Source organism: Syngnathus floridae, chromosome 17, assembly GCF_059516105.1.
Source record: "Syngnathus floridae isolate MCC-2025c chromosome 17, RoL_Sflo_1.0, whole genome shotgun sequence".
Taxonomy (NCBI): Eukaryota; Metazoa; Chordata; class Actinopteri; order Syngnathiformes; family Syngnathidae; genus Syngnathus; species Syngnathus floridae.
Genome location: NC_142429.1, coordinates 3,547,043 through 3,569,106, shown reverse-complemented (window position 1 = coordinate 3,569,106; position 22,064 = coordinate 3,547,043). Strand labels below are relative to the sequence as shown.

General features: G+C 49.6%; 2 protein-coding genes across 4 annotated transcripts; one reads left to right on the top strand and one right to left on the bottom strand.

The window, feature by feature from the left end:
- Positions 1 to 1,839: 1,839 nt before the first annotated feature.
- On the bottom strand, positions 1,840 to 10,996 carry LOC148383242 (inward rectifier potassium channel 16-like). The gene is made up of 3 exons (XM_088358494.1): positions 10,815 to 10,996; positions 6,591 to 6,731; positions 1,840 to 5,028 (listed from the first exon to the last, which is right to left on the bottom strand). The coding sequence occupies exons 2-3, from the start codon at positions 6,695 to 6,697 to the stop codon at positions 3,912 to 3,914; spliced, it is 1,224 nt and encodes a 407-aa protein (XP_088214620.1). The 5' UTR covers positions 6,698 to 6,731; positions 10,815 to 10,996; the 3' UTR covers positions 1,840 to 3,911.
- Positions 7,290 to 10,658, top strand: LOC148383243 (5-hydroxytryptamine receptor 3A-like). 3 transcript variants are annotated; one of them, XM_088358491.1, is made up of 10 exons: positions 7,290 to 7,818; positions 8,110 to 8,249; positions 8,322 to 8,366; positions 8,450 to 8,556; positions 8,622 to 8,791; positions 8,852 to 8,967; positions 9,253 to 9,330; positions 9,430 to 9,463; positions 9,538 to 9,687; positions 9,910 to 10,658. In XM_088358491.1, exons 1-10 carry the CDS (start codon positions 7,755 to 7,757, stop codon positions 10,158 to 10,160), a joined length of 1,155 nt encoding a protein of 384 aa, XP_088214617.1. In that variant the 5' UTR covers positions 7,290 to 7,754; the 3' UTR covers positions 10,161 to 10,658. The 3 variants fall into 3 exon arrangements, with proteins under 3 accessions (XP_088214617.1, XP_088214616.1, XP_088214619.1); XM_088358490.1 differs by having other exon boundaries at positions 9,253 to 9,463; XM_088358493.1 differs by having other exon boundaries at positions 8,322 to 8,503; positions 9,253 to 9,463.
- Positions 10,997 to 22,064: the final 11,068 nt, after the last annotated feature.

Below are 22,064 nucleotides of genomic sequence, written 5' to 3'. Positions count from 1 at the left end.
CCTCGGTTCTGGCTCCTGGCGCTGCCGATCCCCGTCCAGCCTGGAGTGATGAACGTCAGGGCCGGCTACTGGGACGAAGGCGGGGGTGGTCCTGCTTCGGTGCTGCCTCCACTCTTGCAGCCGGTTGTCAGTGCGGATAGCCAGAGCGATGAGGGCGTCGAGGTCGGTGGGAAGGTCTAAGGGGATTAGCTGATCCTGTATGGACCCAGAGAGGCCCCGGAGGAAGACGTCATATAGTGCCGTCGCGTTCCAACCGCACTCCGCAGCCAGCGTGCGGAACCGGATGGCGTAGTCCCCGACGGTGTCTTGTCCCTGGACTATCTGACAGAGTTGGCGAGCCTTTTCTCGGTCAGCGGAGATTGGATCGAATACCGTTCGCAGAGCCTTGATGAACGCGGGGAGAGAGTGACAGGAGACGGAATCCCTGGCCCATTCCGCGGTGGCCCACGTGCGGGCCCTTCCCGTCAGGTATGAAACCATGTAGGCCGCCTTGGAGCGCTCGGTGGGGAAATCTGCTGGGGCCCTCTCAAAATGCATCCCGCATTCTGTAATAAATGCCCGGCTAAGGCCGGGTTCACCGGAGTAGCGCTCTGGAGGAGCCAGTCTGGCACCGCCGGTCATGGGAGCTATGGCAAGGGGAGTAACTGAGGAAGCAGCGGGTGTACTGGAAGTCGCTGCTGGTCCCGCGTTCAAGAGCGAGAGCACGTCCTGCATTTGCTGACCCAGCTGTGCTATTTGGGTGGCGACCGCTCCTCTGAATTCTTCTTGGCACTTAGCGATTCCTCGGATTTCTTTCCCCAAGTCGCCCACTTGCTTCTGGTGCTGGGCGAGCTGTGAGGCATGGGAACGCACTGCGGCGCACAGGTGCTCCGACTCTGCCGAGTCCATGACTGGCCAGTGTGTACTGTCAGGCCGGGAACAAGACGGAGGACTCGGATGCAGAGTCGTTTCTTTCTGGGATTTATTCCAGCAAGCACACTGAGCAAAAGTACAAATCAAATCGCCTCTTGCGAGGGAAAACACGTGGCAAAAGGTACAAACAAAAGGTGTCGCGCTGAGGCGAGTCAAAAGGCTAAAAGTACAAATCAAAACGCCTCTTACGAGGGAAAACACGTAGCACAAAGTACCAACTAAAGGAGTCGCACTGGGGCGAGACAAAAAGGCGATGGGGACCAAGGCACAAACAAAAGCGTCGCTCGGTGGCGAGACAAAAAGGAGGGTTCTTACAGAGAGTTCGGACATCAAGGGATCGCTGGTGGTCGGGACGAGGCAAGACACACTGGCACAAGACAAGGGGAAGACACGGACTAAATACACACAAGAGGGCGGGGACACAGGTGATGACAATTAGTGTCGATTACGCAGGTGCATACAATCAGGATCAGGGAAGACAAGACAACCAAACACCGAGGACGGAAACACGAACTGAACGGAAGGAATGACAAAATAAAACCGGAAGTAAAGTTACGACAATTGACGAGACAAAAAACTGAAAAAATAAACGCGACCGCATGACACAAAACAAACTGACAAGTAATTCGCTTTCAAATCAGACAAATAAAAACTGGTCTAATATTGAAAAATAAAATATTAAAAGTGAAGACAATTTGCAATTCGAGTAATGACACATGAATAAAAAGCACAATTTGTCTTCGCGGGCCGCATAAAATCATGTGGCGGGCTGCATCTGGCCCCCAGGCCTTGAGTTTGACACCTGTGTCTTATACAAAGGTAAAGTAGGATTAGAATTTGATAAAACAGATATGGACATCCACATATTCCATTAGAGTTTAAATTGCTTGCAATACAATTACAAATTAGTTAACACCTGTGTGACTGATTGACTGATTGATTGATTGATCGATTGGTTGATTGATTGATTGATTGGTTGGATTATTGATTGATTGAGTGATTCATTGAGTGACTGACTGAAGGGCTGAGTGACCGAATGGGCAATCGTCTGTCTATATGTATGTACTATATATGTATTGTTAGGTTACGGATTCTAGTTATTGATCTGACTCCAAATTGCGATCAACACTTAACACATAAATTGCTATGTCCTAATCCACACACTGGCGCACCTAACAATTTTGCGAGTTCGTTCTGTCAAAGAGAAGACCAGTAGATCAATTAGACCAAATTTACCAATTATTTATTCCTGACAAAGCGCACTGGGTCCCGGGTTCCTCACACTAAAACTCGTGCGTTTTTGTGACCACCAAAGACGACACATTCTTCCGGGTTGCCCAGTTTTAAAGAAACACAATATGAATATTAAAGCATGCAAAATATTGTGAGATGATTGGTCGATGGCCATCTCCTCCCCAGTCCAGGTGTCGCTGAGGTCAGACGGTTGGGTTTTCCCCTCGAAGGCCGGTCTCATAGACGTGCTGTTGTTCTCGTTCCTCACCGACCTTGAGATGGTCTCCTCCGGTACTCCCTATCCGGGCCTATTCCACAACACTTCGAAGAAAACAAGTTCATGCAGTTTGCCTGCACATTCCTCGGCCCCCACCAATCCACACGAGCACTCCAATACTAGATATTAATATGATTATAAGTTTAACACAACCTTAAAATATGTTTGCAAACTCCCAAAAGCACATTTCCCTTTAGTATGTATGTATTTCGTTATTTGTTTATGTATTTCTCTTTCACATTTTCTTTCTCATCTTCCACTTCTTTCGGCTGCTCCTGTTAGGGGCCGTGACTGCAGAGCGATCGTTTCCATATCTTTCTGTGCCACCAACCATCTGCATGTCCTATCTTTGTCTCTGCCACACTCTCCATTATTTTGGCCAGCAGATTTCCAAGCCTCGCTTCTAACATTCTTTCCGATAACTTCATGCTTTGCTTAATCAACATAACAACACCTCTGTAGCTACTACAGTTCTGCGCATCGCCGTGGTCTGAATTAAGAAATAGAAGTCAACACCTTTCCGGGGAATTTCTCGCTTTTTAATAATCTCCCCTGCCATCTCTCCTTGATAGTTCCATGCTGTCACTGGAATGTCGTCTAGGCCAATAGCCTTTCCACTCTCCATCTTTTACAAATGTCTGGGTATGAATTTTATCTATATTTATTTTTCTCACTCATTGGCGGCTCCACAGAGGGACGTGGTGTGCCAACAGAGGGACCCTGGTGGCATGAACAATTTTGGTGACCTCAGTAAAACTGAGGTCAACAGAGGGAGTGCAGGAAATGGGGTCAAAATACAAAAAGTCCTGCCTAGCTACAAAAACAGATATGCTCAAACCTCATTGAATAAAGTACATAAGCAGACAAGTATATTCACATATTAAATAAAAGAAACATTTTAAGCATATAATTATACCTACACACCAAATCAATAAAGAAGACATAACTAGACATTTTTGATGTGGTGATGAGAAAGGTTTTTATAACTTTATGATCTGATATATTTCTGAGCACTTTGAAATCACAAATGACTTTTGGTATATTGCCTAAATAGCTTAATGACCCTTAAGGAACTGTGTAATGCATGCCGAACTTACAGAGTGACAAAGACAGACAGAGAGACTAACAGAATAGAACCATCCAACAGGGGAGTCACACGCAGACAGGACTTAAATACACGACAGGTAACAAGAGGCAGGTGACTGTGATTACATTGATTATGGGTAGACACAGGAGGGGAGGGGCGAGTGCACAGAGACGCGAACAGAAACCATGACAACTTAGACACATAATAGAACAACCGGACACGAGTCATGACAGTTTGAGCTGCCGCAAAGCTTTCCATTGACTTGTTCTCTAAACTGGTGTTGTGAATGGACGTGAACATGAAAAAAAATAAGCATCCCATTTAAAGACTTTATTTTGAACATCCAAAAGCCGTCAAAGCATAAATAAATCCAACATCTGAGCATCTCTGAAGCTCCGTAGACTACAAACGGGTTTGCCGCTTGACCTCCTCCATGCGGCAGCGGCCTCTCTTGCCCCGTAGCGAGCGCAAGAGGCCAGGTGGAGCCCTTCCCCAGTCGTACTGCTCGGCGCTCAGCATTGGGGTGGCCACCCACGCCGTCTGGTGAAACAGCGCATAGTCCGCCTTGTAGTGCTTCTTGTCCACTTTGAGCACCTCACGGAAGCGTTGCGCCCAGCGGATATCGGCAGGCGTGTAGGAGGTGCGCGTCTGGTGGAGCGTGCCGGTGGAGTCGCCCATGTAGGTGAAGGACACTAGCAGCTCAAAATCCTCCTCCGGAAGCCCCTCTGGGCCAATGTGGTAGAGCGGGCTGCCCGCTTGGAGCTTGTGCACCAGAAGGACTGGCGTGGCGAGGATGAGCTCCCGCTCCTGGATGTCCACATCCTGGTACGACACCAGCACAGGTCCCCACGGTTGCTTGGAGTGGCGTACGAGCTGCGCCCTGGCCACACCCTCCAGGATGTGATTCCCTCTGAAGTCTCCGAGCCGCCACGACAGACACAGGACGCCGTCCCGCTGGTTGACCACGGCCACTCTGCTGAAGCCCACCGTCTGACTCCTTTTGCGCGCCGACGCCATTTTTGCCACAACAATACCGATGACGATGGTGTCCAGGAGGCAGCTGGTGACGTCCTGAATGGTCACGGCCGCCACGGCCACCCCACAGTTTTCTGTCATGCCCCTAAAGCCGTAACCGATGGTGGCCTGGGTCTCCATTGAGAAGAGAAACGCTGAAGTGAAGTCATAGACGTTGAGCACGCAGGGGCCACCACCGCTGTTGCCATGCATATACGTCATGAGCCAGTAGCAAAGCCCGAAGAACAGCCAAGAAACGATGTAGGACAGCGAGAAGAGCAGGAGCATCACCCGCCAGCGTATCTCTACCAGCGTGGTGAAAAGATCCAGCAGGTACGGGCTCCAGTCTCCGGGCACCTTGCGGAAGGCCACAGGGAACCCGCCATCCTTGCGCATGAAGCGAAGCCGCTGGCCCTCGGCGCCCACGACGTGAACGCTGGCCAAGCAAGTGTCGCCAGGCGCCTCCTCGCGCCTCTCGGTGCTCATGGCGACCAGGTTGGGCGCCCTGCCAAGGCCCAAATGTAAAGTTAAGGATTGAGTGAAGGCTACTGCAGCCTCCATTTGGGTCTGTCAATGGCCGCACAATTGCTGTCGGCCGCTCGCAGATCACACGGACAAAACTCGCCCGCTGCAAAAGCAGCGCATCGTCGGGTTGACGAGCTGCACCGCTTTGAAAAGCCAATGCGCTCCGATGGCCAGTCTGGTTAAAGTCTCGTAATCGTCCGATGCGCTCCCAAATGAAGGGAGTGGACTACCGCCACCCTAGGAGCAAAATGTGCGCAAAATGACTGGGTCAGTGCTTCTGATACCGCACCACCTTCTGTGTTCAGGCAAGCAACCGTGCCTCTGGCGAGACTCAACAACTGACCTTGAAGAACAATGACGACATTTCTCACCAGTTGATTATTGACGAGAACGTAGTCGACTGGCTTTCCAAAGCAACTGCAGCTCAGAATGCCGACGTTTTGTTCAAAATGGATGAACGCCAAGAACATTCTCAAAAGGCGCTGCAGATTGCATGCATCGTTTTGGGGCTCGGGACCTCGCTCATGGGCGCCGAAGAGTGGCCTTGCAAAGAAAGACAAACCAAACTGACAGCGACTTTTCATCTTTTTTTTTCTTTGCGCATGTCAATTATTATCCCAAAACCTGAACTGCGCCCCCCGCATATTGCTGCTCGCAATTCACCAAAGTTGGGACATTTTGATCGCTTTCCCAGATTCTATCAAACGCTGCCATCTGGACAGCTGCTCGGATAAAAGCCGAGTCAGAGCGCCATGTGCCGAGAGCGGGGTATTGGCCAAGGGCATTTATTTATGTCTTTATTTTCATGGTCTGATTGTGTCACCCGGGAACATGTTGCTGATAAGACCACATTTACGACTAGCAGCTCTACTTTTACACCTTCAGTGTTGACATTGCGCACCCAAACACACGTTGAGCCGTGCAAATGGAATTAAAGTTAATCAAATGAAATAGAATTTTCTGATTGCCACGCGAGGATCCCCAAAATAGTGGTGACAGCAACGATGCTATTAGAATCGTGAATGGCCACCATGAATTAAATTGCACAAAAACTTCTTTGTGCTTCATCTCAATGGCCATTGTGCCGCCTCCTCTGATATGTGCCCCACCCAGGGCAAAAGACGGAGACGGTCATACGGTAATATGAGCTGTTAGATATTTTGGATCAGCGCCACTATGTTTAAATTTGCGTTTCAGTTCAACCCACCACACTACATTCAATCTTGAACGGGATTTTCTACAAACGACGATGGTGACAATCGAAGCTCCTGCTACTTGTCGGTCAACGTTGCGTTGAGCAAACGCATGGATGATAATAAAAGGCATTCAAAGTAGGAGAGTAAGACTCAAGTCATTCAAAGAAAAGGAGCAAATTGAGCAGAGCAAGCAAGCAGTTTTCGATTGTCAACCATGTGAATGGTGTCCCGGTGCCATTTTGCTGCTCTCGGCTGTTGGTGGAAATTCGCCTCGTTATAATTTCAAGAAGGACAAACTCGCTCAGTGATTCTGGTTTGGTCCGCGTTTGAATGAGAAGCGACTTACTGGCTTGCGGTGTCAGCTGATGGTTCCCCGGTGTCTGAAAAGCACGACAACTGGGGCCTCAGTACTCGAGTCCGCTTCGACCTTCCTGATATCACGGCAGCCACCATGTCCCTCTGAAGACCAACTGGAAGAATTTAGGGCCTGTGGAGCAATTTAGAAAAAAAAAAAAAACACAAATAGTCTGTCCTGTTCTTGTTTGCGTCCAGGTGTCGAAGTCCGAGTTGTATTGTATTGCTGTATTGAGTCTTCTGGGGCCCGCCGCCGCCGATGGGCCGATTATTAATGGGTGATTTAGCGGCTCTTTTCCCTCCAAGCATTTCCTGATTGGTTCGACAGAAAGTTAACCTTTGCTCCGCGACGGGTGCAGGTGGGTGGGGGAGAATAAAAATGATCATTCCGTGTTGGAGTGTATGTTTGCTATTTCAGGTGCGAGGATGTGCAAAGACAGATAAGAGGCATTCCTGAGCGATAACCTTTTTCATAGTACCTAACAATTGACTTGCAAAAAGTCATGTAAACAGGTGCAATCAGAAGAAGAAATCGCAAAGTAACAAACTAACAAAAGAGCTTCATTTAGATCTGGCTAATAAGAAAGTAGTAATGTATGTCATTGAAGTACTGTTTTTAAGGACTTCCCTACTCGGAGAATTGAATGAATGTTGGGGAGGAGCCAAAGTAGCCTTGACTGTTCGCCGGATGTTACAGAGAGGCTTTGCCTCATGTGCGTGTCGATTTTCCTCGTTTGGGAGCGTAAAACGAGACCGTCAATGCAAATGTCAACGGGAAAAGCGCTTTATTTATACATGACGGTTCAGCGAGCCGGTTTGTCAAAGTCAACGCAAGTAGAATGACACGCAAGCGCCAAATGACAGGTCTAAGAATTGACCGCGAAGTCTTTGTCGGGGCTTCGTGACTGGAGGATCAGGCTTCGTCGGGCATTGTGCGGCAGAAAGACAAACAGCAGCTGGCGCATTGAGGGCGGCAGTTGTTGTTTGAACAGTGGAATGGCGCAAGTGCAGTGGCGCCTATTGTGCGCGCGCGCCTATTGTGGCTGCCACCGCCGCGCTTCGGTGTCAGCCACCGCTCGCCTATTTAAGAGTCTGCAACGCCAGAAGACGCACATTGGTCGGACGTGGCAAGCGCTTGATTGTGACTCGGCTCGCCATGCAAGCGCAAGACGGCCGCGCTCTGTGGAGGGCGGCGCTTCTATGGACGCTTCTCTGTGGAGGTAAGCGGCGCAAGCTGCGTTTTGAAGCTGCGAGGGCGGAGCTGCTTTGGGGTCAGAATACAGTGAATTATACACAAAGGTCAGGAGATTCAAGTTGGGCTCACGGTCGGAAAAGTGAGGAGACGTGTCCTGATTTGCTCCGCTGGAATATGTAGCTCGAATAGTGGGTGAGAGCGGAAAGGTTGAAAATGTATTTGCCAGAAGGTGGAGCAGCCGCCACGCCACGCTCAGCAGCAGATGCGCTCGTTTCTGAGCTGCGTCAAAGTGGCGCTTTGCTCTGTGCTTCTCCAGGAGGCGCCAGTGATAACTGCACCAGCCGCCGATGTCTGGCCAACGATCTGGTCAACAGAAAACTAATAACTCAGCCACAGAGTGAAAATTGCTCTGAGTACATCTACGTGTCATCCATCGAGTATCAGACCATCAAAGTTGTGAGCAACTCGTGCGGACGCGCACGCAAGTAGTCTTCTCCATGCCTTTGAGTGTCTGCCTTTCCCTTCCAGGACACAAAGAACCTCCGTCTCGGCTGCCGTTTACAGGCGACAATTGTAAGCAATGAGACGCGTGGTTCAAAATGGAGTGACGTCGAGCCAATGGTCAGGTCGGCCGTTAACTCGGATCGCACCCGCAGGAATGGACAGATTACGATTTGTACTGGGACCCGTCCGTTTACCCCTATGAGGAGGTGATTCTGCCCGTCAGCAAAGTCTGGACGCCCGACATATTTGTGACCAATGGGTGAGGAGAGCCGTTGCGCAGCCGGGACTTTTGCCACGTGCAGCTCTCTTTCTCTCTATCTTCAGCATATCGTCAAGCACGCAGAACAGCTTCCGCGACCTGATTGTGTTCAGCAACGGCACCTTGCGCCACCGTGTGGTGATGGCGGCTGAGGTCAACTGCGAGTTCAACCTCTTCAACTACCCCTTTGCTGAGGATGAATGCCCCGTGGCCATCCAGACCTGGTCTTCCCAAGGTAGGCCACGCACGTCGCCGGAGCAGTTTCGTGCTTGACGTCAGGCTGCCCTGCACCCAGGATGCGGCACCTTCATGGAGATCGGCGAGGTGGAGGTGTATGATGGCAGCCACGGCGACTGGGAAACCTTGGGCGCTTACCTGGAATCGCCATCTGATGAACAATTCTATATCTCGGTAGGTCGGCGTGCAAATGGTTCGTAAGCGAACTTGAAGCAAATTAGAAATTTGGCCCTAAATGTCAATTTAGCTTCCATATTCTCGTAAGCCACCATAGCGCCATGCGCGGCGCTTCAATATTTGAATGTGAACAAAAAGCTACACTCAAAATGGCAAACCCATAAGAAGGAAATCGGAAGGTGAGTGCCAAATAGAATGGAACGAAAGGGCACTCTGTGAGCATTTGTTGGGCCCGCCAAGACAGGGACTCTGCATCCACGTTTGGCCTCCGACTGCATCCAGGTGATCTTGAAGATCCGGCAGCAGAACCCCTTCATCACGCTAATGCTTCCTAGCATTCTGCTCATCCTGGCCGACATGGTGAGCTTCGCCCTGCCGCTGGGCTGCGGCGAGCGCAATTCCTTCAAGGTCACGCTGGTGCTCAGCTTCACTATGTTCCTGCTCATCCTCAACGACCAGCTGCCCGGTGACAGCGAGTGCACCCCTGTCATAAGTTGGTCTCCGAGTCGCCGCTGTGCCGATCTTTGATACGCCTGCGTGGCCCACCATGCAGCTTTGCGCTTGCAGAGAACCACTTTTGCGTGTGCCTGGTATTGCTGGTGGTGAGCATGCTGGTGTCCATGGTGCTGACACGGGTGGCCAGCGACGGAGGCCTCATCTTCTGCTGTTCCTCCGGAACAGCCAAAGCTGGTGACGGGCAGAGGAGAGCTGACCAGGGTGAGTCAGTGAGTTTGGGGCGTCACGTATTGACCTCACCACTGCATACTTTGTGAGCCTCTTTGGAGACTTTCTAAAACGAGTGTGTGCCTGATTTAATCGTTGAAGAAACATGACAAATGTGGAGGCCCGAGCTGTCAGCCATATGCATTTTCTCTCAGCCATATCGTGATCATCAATATCTCACCATCCTAAGTAGGCGGGTCACTTCTTGCTGTTCAGATGACAAAGCGGACGTGAGTGTCATCCGGCTGGACAACGGCGAGGAACAGCAGATGCACAGAAAGGTGATGGACTTCCTGGATGCCATCAAAGCCAAGGAAGCGGAGTGCGAGCGTAACAAGGCGCTCGCAGACAGGATTGACAAAACCTTTTTCTGGTTCTATTTCATTCTGGGCACGCTGTACTTTTGCGCTATGATTGTGGTGATGGTGAAATACAAATGCGAAGTGGACCACTTGGATTTCTGGTAAAAGCCAAAGCTATGTCGATCGCCTTTTCGGGTGTCTGTACTTGAGACGTTTTGACCACTTACAGTTCAAATCTGTGCTTTCTTCTCCTGATTTTATCAATGCGAACTCGCTTCCGCGAACATCTGCCGACGTGGCCGTAGTGTAAAAAAAAGCAGTAGATAGACCGTCGTAAAACACACGACAGCTGGAATGCAAATTCATTGACAAATTTGGAGAAGCTAAATCTTTGGCTGACTGAACTGTTGCAGAAACGGAATCAGCGCTTCAACTCTTTCCTGCCTTTATTTCAGACAAGTATCTAAACTTGCACTTCAGAACAGAGCGTCAGCACTTTTGCCACCTCATCGTGAGTGCTTATTCAAATGCATGAAGACTTTGATAGGTCTGATACACTACAACTATAACCTCACTGCACATTTTATTCCTTTGTGAAAAGTATTGATATCTGCAGACTGAAACAAAAGTGAGAAAAAATAAACGTTCTGGGACATTGCTGCAGGTTAGTTTGGGTTTGTTTTGTTTTCCTGAGTTACCCACGGACGTGAAAATTATAAACCCTTCTACGCACGCGTACCTCCCATCATCGTTGAAAGATAACTACGGGAACACATTTGAGACAGAATACAATGTTTAAAGCGTTAAAAGACGACTTACCATTTACCGCGTGTGAAACCTTATTTTACTATTAAGAGTCGGCTTCTCTCGAATGCCACTTTCTCAGATGCTATAGAGTAAAGGTTACGACGATGGTCGGCAATTTTGCCCATCTCGAATTTCCCAATGCACGTTTAAGCCCGTTGTTGTCGTGCTACCACACGCCCACGTGATACATGAAAGTCTTTACATCCATTTATTTGTTCAGAACAAATACAAAAAGGGTCCGTGCTCTCGAACGACACTGCATTGCTCCATTACCTGTTATCTGTACCGCTTGTCCCCACGACATGTTATGCAGAACACCGTAATACCAACACTATCAATCGGACGCTCAGGCGGTTTAAAGCCAGTATTTCGAGCAGTACTTGTACGCGAAGCGAGCAGCATTTCACTCGCGCACTACCAACTACAACTCAACTCCGCCCAACCGCGACGTTGGCATAAATCAAACGAGCGGACACCAGCGTCGGCTGCACAACCTGCAGTTGTATCAGGTAGTGATATGCATTCCAGTCCTTTTAGGTGAACTGAATCTTGAGAATCAATTCACTCAAAAGATTCGTTCAAACGACTCGTTCAACGAATCGTCCCCCCCACACACACTGATCCGTTTTTTTTTGTTTTTTGTTTTTTTTACACAACATTCCGTGGAAATAACCCATACACATCAAACAATACAACTACACAACCCCCCCCCATTATTATATAATTATTATTATATAATAATAATCGGCTCAGGTAAACACATTTCTTTCTATAATTCAACAACTACACACTGATCCGTTGGCAAGTCCCTCACCCTGTCGTGAATGGGATGTTGCGTCACTGACTCGTTCGTGACGGGAAATTACGTCATTGACTCGTAAAATCCTGCCTCCAACTATCACTCGCTGCTGATTGGTCGTTCGCGAAGATTAACGAATGAGTGACAGACAGCATTGCCGCTATGCCATTGCCAGCCGACACATTATGCCGACATTGATGTTTTAATTTTGTATTAGTTGGCTTGTAGTTGATGATGTTATTGTATCGAATGCGTTTGTGTTTGAATAAAAGGTTGAAAAAAAACGTTATGCCGACATTTGTTAATTTTGGGAACACCAACTCATAACAACGTAAACACATATCCATATTGTCATATAAAGCAGTTAAACCAAATGTCTGATTTTTATGTTTTGATTGGCGAATATAATAACAAGGAATAAAACACCAGACTGTCAGGCAGGGAACAAGGCGGAGGACTCGGATGCAGAGTCTTTCTTTGCACTGATTTATTCCAACATAAGATGACCAAAAAGACAACTCAAAGCGCCTCTTGCGAGGGAAACACTCGGCAAAAAATCCAAACAAAAGGCGTCGCACTCGGGCGAGACAAAAAGAGCTATGGGGAACAAGGCACTAACAAAAGGTGTCGCTCTGTGGCGAGATAGAAAGGAGGAATCTTACTAGGACTCAGGATGGCAAGGAATCGCTGGTGGTCGGGACGAGGCAAGACACACTGGCACAAGACAAGGGGAAGACACGGACTAAATACACACAAAAGGGCTGGGACACAGGTGCTGACAATTAGCGTCAACCACACAGGTGCACACAATCGGGATCAGGGAATACAAGACAACAGAAACAGAGGAAGGAACCACGAACTGAAACGGAAGGGATGACAAAATAATACAGGAAGTAAAGTTACGACACCGACAAGACAGAAATCCGGAAAATAAGCGTGACCGCATGACGTAACCCCCCCCCCCGTAGGGCCGGATCCCAGACGGCCCAGGAGCCTCAGGGTGAGCTGCATAGAAGTCCTCAAACAGCCCTGGGTCCAAAATAAAACTAGGCGGCACCCATTGCCGCTCCTCAGGCCCATAACCCTCCCAGTCCACCAGGTACTGCCAGCCCCGGCCACTTCTGCGCACGTCCAACAGTTCCTTCACCGTGTAGGCAGTCCCACTTCCTACTGTCCGCGGGGGCGGCGCAGGCTCTGGCACCAACGGACTGTCCACCACCGGCTTGACCTTCCCGACGTGAAAGGTGGGGTGGACTGCAAGGGACCTGGGAAAGCAGAGACGCACCGCGGCCGGGTTCACGACCTTGGCGATGGGGAATGGACCCACAAAGCGAGGTGCCAGCTTCCTGGAGTCCCCCCAGTTGGGAAGATCCTTGGCGGACAGCCAAACACGTTGACCCCGCCGGTACACGGGCGCCGGACATCTCCTTCGGTCAGCCATCCGCTTGACACGGTCCCCCTGGCGGATCAGCGTGGCCTGCGCCGCCGACCAGACACGATGACATCGGTGCACCAAGGCGTGGGCCGAGGTCACCGTCACCTCCGGCTCACTGTCAGGGAAGACTGGGGGCTGGTAACCATACACGCACTTGAACGGCAACATACCTGTAGCCGTGGTGGGCAGGGAATTGTGGGCATACTCCACCCAGGTGAGGTTCTTGCTCCACGAGGAGGGGTTTTGGGAGACAAGGCAGCGGAGACCCGTCTCCAACTGTTGGTTGATGCGTTCCGTTTGCCCGTTCGCCTCTGGATGATAGCCCGATGTGAGACTCACGGTTGCCCCTATGAGCCTGCAAAATTCTTTCCAAGACCTGGATATGAATTGGGGACCCCTATCTGAAACAATGTCCTTTGGGAAACCATGAATCCTGAATATGTGGTCCATCATTACTGTTGCCGTTCGTTTAGCGGACGGCAACTTGGGCAGAGCGATAAAGTGAGCCATCTTCGAGAATCTGTCTACAACAGTGAGTATGATTGTTCGCCCATTTGAGGCTGGAAGCCCTGTGACGAAGTCCATGGAGATCTCGGCCCACGGACGCGATGGAATGGGGTGGGGATGCAGCAAACCCATATGGGCGCCGTGGGAGTTCTTATTCCGGGCGCAGACGGGGCAGGCTGAGACGTATTCTCTGACGTCTGCCCCCATGGAGGGCCACCAGAATCGCTGCTGGACGACAAACAGGGTTCTGCGCATGCCCGGATGACAGGAGAGTCTGGAGGTGTGAGCCCAATGGACAACTTGGGACCGTAATTGATCGGGAACGAACAGTCTGTTCTCAGGGCATCCACTAGGGGGTGGTTCGTTGCCATTGGCCTGCTGCACCAGGCCTTCGATAGGCCAGGTCACTGCTCTTACCATGCAACGAGGAGGCAGAATGGGTTCGGGCTTCTTGACTTCCGGACCTGGGCTGTAGACACGGGAGAGCGCGTCAGGCTTGGTGTTTTTGAATCCCGGTCTGTAAGACAGAGTAAAGTTAAATCGGTTGAAAAAGAGTGACCAGCGGGCTTGGCGAGAATTCAATCTCTTGGCCGTCTTAATGTATTCTAAGTTTTTATGGTCTGTCCAGACCAGAAAAGGCTGCTGTGCTCCCTTAACCAATGTCTCCATTCCTCTAAAGCCAGTTTTACCGCCAACAGTTCGCGATCTCCCACGTCGTACTTCTGTTCGGCTGGCGTCAGCCGTCTGGACAGGAACGCGCACGAATGGAGCTTGTTGTCACGCTTGGCTCTCTGGGATAGAATGGCCCCTACCCCTCGATTGGAGGCGTCAACCTCCACCACAAACTGTCGTGATGGGTCGGGAAGCGTGAGGATAGGAGCGGAGCTGAAGCGGTTCTTCAGCTCCTGGAAGGCCGCCTCCGGTTCCGCCGACCAGCAGAATGGAACCTTAGGGGACGTTAGAGCATGCAAGGGAGCCGCTGTAGCACTGAAGCCTCTGATGAACCGCCTATAAAAATTGGCAAAGCCCAGGAATTGCTGCACCTTTTTGCGGGAGTCAGGGATAGGCCATTCAGTTACCGCGCTAACTTTCGCCGGGTCCATCTGTACTTTGCCCGGGGCTATGATGAAACCGAGAAAAGACACGGTGTTTGTGTGGAATTCGCTTTTCTCAGCCTTAACGTACAGTTGGTGGTCAAGGAGGCGTCGCAGAACAGTCTCGACGTGAGACCTATGGGTCTCCAAATCCGGGGAATAAATCAGAATATCATCTAAATATACGTACACAAATCGATCCAAACAGTCCCTCAGAACATCATTTATCATGGCCTGAAACACCGCAGGGGCATTGGTGAGGCCAAATGGCATTACTAAGTATTCAAAGTGTCCTCGATGTGTGTTAAAACCCGTCTTCCATTCGTCCCCCTCACGGATGCGCACTAGGTGGTACGCGTTGCGCAGGTCTAACTTCGTGAACACCCGGGCTTGCTGTAATTGGTCGAACACGGTCGACATCAGGGGAAGAGGATACCGGTTTTTTATTGTGATCTGATTGAGGGGGCTGTAGTCAATACAGGGACGTAGGGTGCCGTCTTTTTTGCCCACAAAAAAGAACCCCGCACCCGCAGGCGATGATGACGGTCGAATCAACCCTGCTTGAAGAGAGGCGTCTATATAATCATTCAGGGCCTGCTTTTCGGGGCCCGAAAGGGAATAAAGCCTCCCCTTGGGTATGGTTGAGCCCGGCAGGAGTTCAATGGCGCAATCATACGGACGGTGGGGGGGTAGGGAGGTAGCCTTGGCCTTGCTGAATACCTCGGCCCATTGGTGGTAACACGCGGGAACCCCGGTCAAGTCTGGAGTTTCTGAGTCTGGAGCAGAAAGCACAGAGTGCGGGTTAGATTTGATACATGAATCTTGACAGTAGGACCCCCATCCCGTTATTTCCCCTGATCCCCAGTCTATAGCAGGGTTGTAGCGTTGAAGCCATGGATACCCGAGAATGAGGGGTTTCATTGGGGAGGTCGCGACATGTAGTCGTATTTTCTCATGGTGGGACCCAAAAGACAGCGTGACCGGTTATGTTGTGTGTTATCTCGAAAAGTGCCTGTCCATTGAGTGCCTTGGCGTTCACGGGAGTGTTCAACAGTTCAGTTTTTATTCCCCATCGTCGAGCAAATGCCCAGTCTATCAAACTTTCATCAGCTCCTGAGTCTATTAGCACGTCAAGTTCTATATTTTTTCCCAGCTGTGGAACCATACCCTTGGGGAGAACTCGTCCCGGGGACAGAGCAGCAGAGAAGGCGCTTACCTTCAGGGTCCTCCTCACCGGGCAGGAGAGGAGGAGGTGTCCGTGCTCACCGCAGTAGTAGCATCTACCTTCCCGGCGTCGTCGTATCTTCTCCTCCTCTGTCAGCTTTGCTCTGCCCAACTGCATCGGTTCCGACTCCTGGTGCTGCCGATCCCCGTCCGGCCTGGGGCGGGTCGCCTCTAGGGCGGAAGGAACGGCTACTGGCACGAAGGCGGGGGCGTTTCTGCTTCCGCGGTGCTTCCTCCACTCTTGCAGCCGGTTGTCGGTGCGGATAGCCAGCGCGATGAGGGCGTCGAGATCGGTGGGAAGATCCAGGGGAATTAGCTGATCCTGGATGGATCCAGAAAGGCCTCGGAGGAAGATGTCATACAGCGCCGTCGCATTCCAACCGCATTCCGCGGCCAGCGTGCGGAAACGGATGGTGTAATCTCCGACGGTCTCTTGTCCCTGGGATATCTGACAGAGTTGCCGACCCTTCTCTCGGTCAGCGGAGATTGGGTCGAACACCGTACGCAGAGCCCCGACAAAAGCGGGGAGAGAGCGACAGGAGATGGAATCCCTGGCCCATTCTGCTGTGGCCCATGTGCGGGCCCTTCCCGTCAGGTACGATACCATATAGGCCACCTTGGAGCGTTCGGTGGGGAAATCCGCCGGGGACCTCTCAAAATGCATCTCGCACTCAGTAATAAAGGCCCGCCTAAGACCGGGTTCGCCGGAGTAGCGTTCTGGAGGAGCCAGTCTGGCACCGCCGGTCATGGGAGCTACGGCAAGGGGAGTCACGGGAGAAGCAGCGGATGTGCTGGAGGTCGCTGCTGGTCCCGCATTTAAAAGCAAGAGCACGTCCTGCATTTGTTGACCCAGCTTTCCTACCTGGGCGGCGACCGCCCCTCTGAAATCTTCTTGGCTCTTTGCGAGCCCTCGGATCTTCTCGCCCAAATTGCCCACTTCCCTCTGGTGCTGGGCGAGCTGTGAGGCGTGGGAGCGCACTGCGGCGCATAGGTGCTCAGACTCTGCCGAGTCCATGTCTGGCCAGTGTGTACTGTCAGGCAGGGAACAAGGCGGAGGACTCGGATGCAGAGTCTTTCTTTGCACTGATTTATTCCAACATAAGATGACCAAAAGGACAACTCAAAGCGCCTCTTGCGAGGGAAACACTCGGCAAAAAATCCAAACAAAAGGCGTCGCACTCGGGCGAGACAAAAAGAGCTATGGGGAACAAGGCACTAAAAAAAGGTGTCGCTCTGTGGCGAGACAGAAAGGAGGAATCTTACTAGGACTTAGGACGGCAAGGAATCGCTGGTGGTCGGGACGAGGCAAGACACACTGGCACAAGACAAGGGGAAGACACGGACTAAATACACACAAAAGGGCTGGGACACAGGTGCTGACAATTAGCGTCAACCACACAGGTGCACACAATCGGGATCAGGGAATACAAGACAACAGAAACAGAGGAAGGAACCACGAACTGAAACGGAAGGGATGACAAAATAAAACAGGAAGTCAAGTTACGACACCGACAAGACAGAAATCCGGAAAATAAACGTGACCGCATGACACCAGACAACTTTTAACATAAATGTTTATTAAAATAATAATAATAAAAGTACATCTCAAACCAGCAATCTAATGTGAAACTGCAGTTGATATATTGGATAACAATATTTAGGCATATACAGTGGAGCCTCGGTTTTCGAATGTTCTGGTTCTCGCTCAAATCGGTATTTGAACAAAAATTCGAGATTTTTTTGCTTCGGATGTCGGACGAAATTCGGCTGTCGAACCTCGCGAGATGAGCCGAGAGGACCCGCATGCCAACTGATTCCGTTCGTTATTACGTTCTCGTTACTCTGAGAATTGCATCAACTCTAATCATGCCTCCAAAGGAAGCAAGTGGGAGCATTAAAGCCATCCTAAAACACAAAGACGCTCCTAAAGCAATGCGACACTGAGCGCCCGGCGCGCTGCGGTTGCGCGATCGGACCAAATTAAGCTCCCTGCGCACTGAGGTCCACTTAAATTTTGGAAAGTACATTAGAACTTTAAAAATATTTTCTAAATTTTAGTGACCGCTCTGTCACAATATTGCGACCAGCGCGGTGCAGTTGCGCGGTCAGCGGCGCGCAAGGTTGCGCTTTCGGCGGTGCGCTGCAGTTGCTCGATCGGACAAAATTAAGCTCCCAGCGCACTGATGTCCACTTAAATTTTGGAAAGTACATCAGGACTTTAAAAATGTTTTCTAAATTTCAGCGACGGCTCTGTCACAATAATGCGACCAGCGCGGTGCAGTTGCGCGGTCGGCGACGCACTACGGTTGCGCATTCGGCGGTGCGCTACAGTTGCGCGATTGGACAAAAAATGCGCAAATGAAAAATGCTTAAAAAAGGTTTGGGGTTTTTTTTGGCTTGGAACAGATTAATGTTTTTCCATCATTTGCAATGGGAAAATAGGATTCAGAATTCGAACGATTCACTTCTCGAACAGCCTTCTGAAACGGATTGTGTTCGAAAACCGAGGCTGGTTCTCGAACAAATCGGTATTCGAACAAAAAATTTGAGATTTTTTTGCTTTGGATGTCGGACGAAATTCGGTTGTCGAACCTGGCGAGATGAGCCGAGAGGACCCGCATGCCAACTGACTCCGTTCGTTATTACATTTTCGTTACTCTGAGGATTGCATCAACTCTGATCATGCCTCCAAAGGAAGCAAGTGATGCAACAATAGGATTGTTTATTTGTGAGCATTGTGTTTCATGGGGATCACTTTAAATGGGACACGTCCGTTAGAAAAGTGTGCCCTAACTGTAACCTGTAACGTGTTGACAGAGCAATAAAGAAAGACGTTTAAGTAAGCAAGAACAACTGCTTTAAACTTCCATTATGTACAGTGGGGAACAGAATATAATGTAACATGGTGGCAGCGGTGTACACGCCGAAATTTGCCGTGCTTTAATTTACCTACCGTAGTTAACGCAACAGAACGTTAGCACTAGCTGGTTAGCTAACGGGGATGGAAGGGCTAAAACCACCAGGAACGTTGGCGGTGGATTCCACCAACTTGGCAAAGTCATGGAGAAGTTGGAAAGAGGACTTCGAACTTTACATGGACCTTACCATGCCGACAGCGGACGAGACGATGAAAGTGAAGCTGTTCAGCTACCTCATCGGAGAAAAGGGTAGAGAACTGTGGACAACTTTGGCGAGTGCGAACCCCTCTGCAAGGACCACAGTGAGTTCAATGATGAAACAGTTTGACGAATACTGCAATCTGATGACGAATGAGACAGTGGAGAGGTACCGATTCTTTACGAGAAATCAAGGATTGGATGAAAATGTGAATAGCTATGTGACGGACTTGAAAGTACTGGCTAGCACCTGCAATTTTGGAACCATTAGAGACTCTTTGATAAGGGATCATGTAGTGTGCGGTACAAACAGCTCAGCGCTGAGGGAGAGATTACTCAGGGAGGAAAAGCTGACGCTGGAGTCATGTCTGAACATCTGCAGATCTACGGAGCTCTCGAGGGAGAATAGTAAGACGCTTCAAGGACTGACAGTGGAGGAAGTACACGCAGTGAAGCAGACAGATCTGACACAGAGGGAGAACGGGATTCACTGCAAGTTCTGTGGAAAAACACATGAGCGTAGCAAGAAAAAGTGCCCGGCTTTTGGGAAAAAGTGTAAGAAGTGTGGGAAGGAAAACCATTTCGCAGCTCAGTGCAAATCGTGACTAGAGTTGGAAAACGAGGAGAGTACATGCCGTTACAGAGGAGACAAGTGACAGTGACTCGTATGAGATGTCAACTGTATAAGGGGAGAAGAGGGAGAGAGCGAAAAGGTGAATCACTCGAAAGACAGCCACAGTCAGAGCCAACAGCTCTTTGCAGGGATGAAAATCGGAGGAAAAGCTGTTGATTTCCAGATTGACTGTGGGGCCACTTGTAATGTCATCCCCATTGATCTTTTAAACCCAGACACACAGCTAGAGCACACCAAGAAAGTGCTAGTGATGTACAACAAGACAAAGCTGACTCCACTAGGTACTTGTAGGGTAAAAGTCAGAAATCCCAGAAACAATAAACTGGACAGATTACACTTACAAGTAGTGGATCAGAACAGCAGAACCCCTTTACTAGGCAGAAAAGCCAGTGAAGCCATGAAACTCATAAAAGTGCAATATGAGAACATTCTGGCTATTGACAGCATAGTGAAGAAGGACCATGGACAAAATAATGGATGAGTTAAGGATGTGTTCACCGGTGTGGGCTGCATGGAGGGTGAATATAGGATAGAGATAGATGACAGAGTACCGCCAGTGAAACTGCCGAAACGCAGAGTGCCTGTAGCCATGATGACACCTCTGCAAGAGGAACTCAAAGACCTCGAGAGAAGAGGGATAATTGCACCAGTGGAACGCAGCACTGACTGGATCAGTAGCACAATAGCAGTGAAAAAGCCTACTGGGAGGCTCCGGATATGTATAGACCCAAAACCTCTGAATAGAGCACTAAAAAGAAGTCACTATCCACTCCCAACCATTGATGACATACTGCCGTAGATGTCCAAGACAAAAGTATTCACAGTCTGTGACGTAAAGCAAGGCTTCTGGCCTGTGAAACTACAAGAAGAGTCGAGTTACCTTACCACATTTGCCACCCCATTTGGGCACTTCCGATGGCTAAAAATGCCAATGGGAATAAGCCCAGCGCCGGAAGTGTTCCAGAGAAAGCTCATGCAGGCCCTGGAGGACCTCCCTGGAGTCTACATCAGGGGTGCCCAAACATTTTCAGCTCGCGAGCTACTTTTGAAATGACCAAGTCACAAAGATCTACCCACTAACAAAAACCTTTATTATATATGTATATATATATACATATATATATATGTATATATATATATATATACATATATATATATATATGTATATATATATACATATATATATATATATATATATATATATATATATATATATATATATATATATATATATATATGGATACTATATATACTATATATATATATATACTGTAAGGATGCACAGTGGCTGGTGGCTCTGAGAAAGGACCACAGCAAGCTCCCTGAACAGAGCCCAGTAACCATCACAGTGGCAGACAACCAGAGAAGAGTCTCAGGAATGAAAAACTGGACAGCACCAGGCCCTGACATGATCCACAGCTACTGGCTCAAGAAACTTACAACTCTCCATGAGCGCCTGGCAGCACAAATGAACCAGCTGCTAAGGGATGGGACTCACCCTGAATGGCTAACCCAAGGGCGTACGATCCTGATCCAGAAGGATCCATCAAAGGGTACAGTCCCATCCAACTACCGGCCAATCACCTGCCTCTCCACAACATGGAAGCTGATGTCGGGCATAATATCAGATAAGATCAGCAGGCACATGGATCAATACATGAGCACTGCTCAGAAAGGGATTGGTAAAAATACCAGAGGAGCAAAACATCAACTCCTGGTGGATAGAACAGTCACCCAAAACTGCAGAACTAGACGTACCAACCTGAGCACTGCCTGGATTGATTACAAGAAAGCATATGACTCAATGCCACATACTTGGATCACTGAATGCTTGAGGCTGTACAACATCAATGGGACTCTGAGAACCTTCATCGCCAACTCGATGAAACAGTGGAAAACCACACTTGAAGCCAATGGCAAGCCACTTGCACACGTGACCATCAAATGTGGTATATACCAAGGAGACGCTCTGTCCCCAATGCTGTTCTGTATAGGACTGAACCCCCTCAGCCAAATAATCAACAAGACGGGCTATGGATACCAACTCAGGAATGGGCCACCATCAGCCACCTCCTCTACATGGATGACATAAAGCTGTACGCTAAGAACGAGCGGGACATTGACTCCCTGATCCACACTACCAGGATCTACAGCTCTGACATCGGAATGTCATTCGGACTTGAGAAATGTGGCCGCATGGTGACTAAAAGAGGAAAGGTAATCCACACAGAGGGGGTCTCACTCCCAGAAGGAACAATAGCAGACATTGAGGACAGCGACAAATACCTTGGAATTCCACAGGCAAATGGCAACCTTGACGAGGAAACAAGGAAAGCAGCCACAGCCAAATACCTCCATCGAGTAAGGCAAGTCCTAAGAAGTCAGCTCAATGGCAAGAACAAGTCCCTAGCCATTAACAGCTACGCCCTACCAGTAATCAGATACCCTGCAGG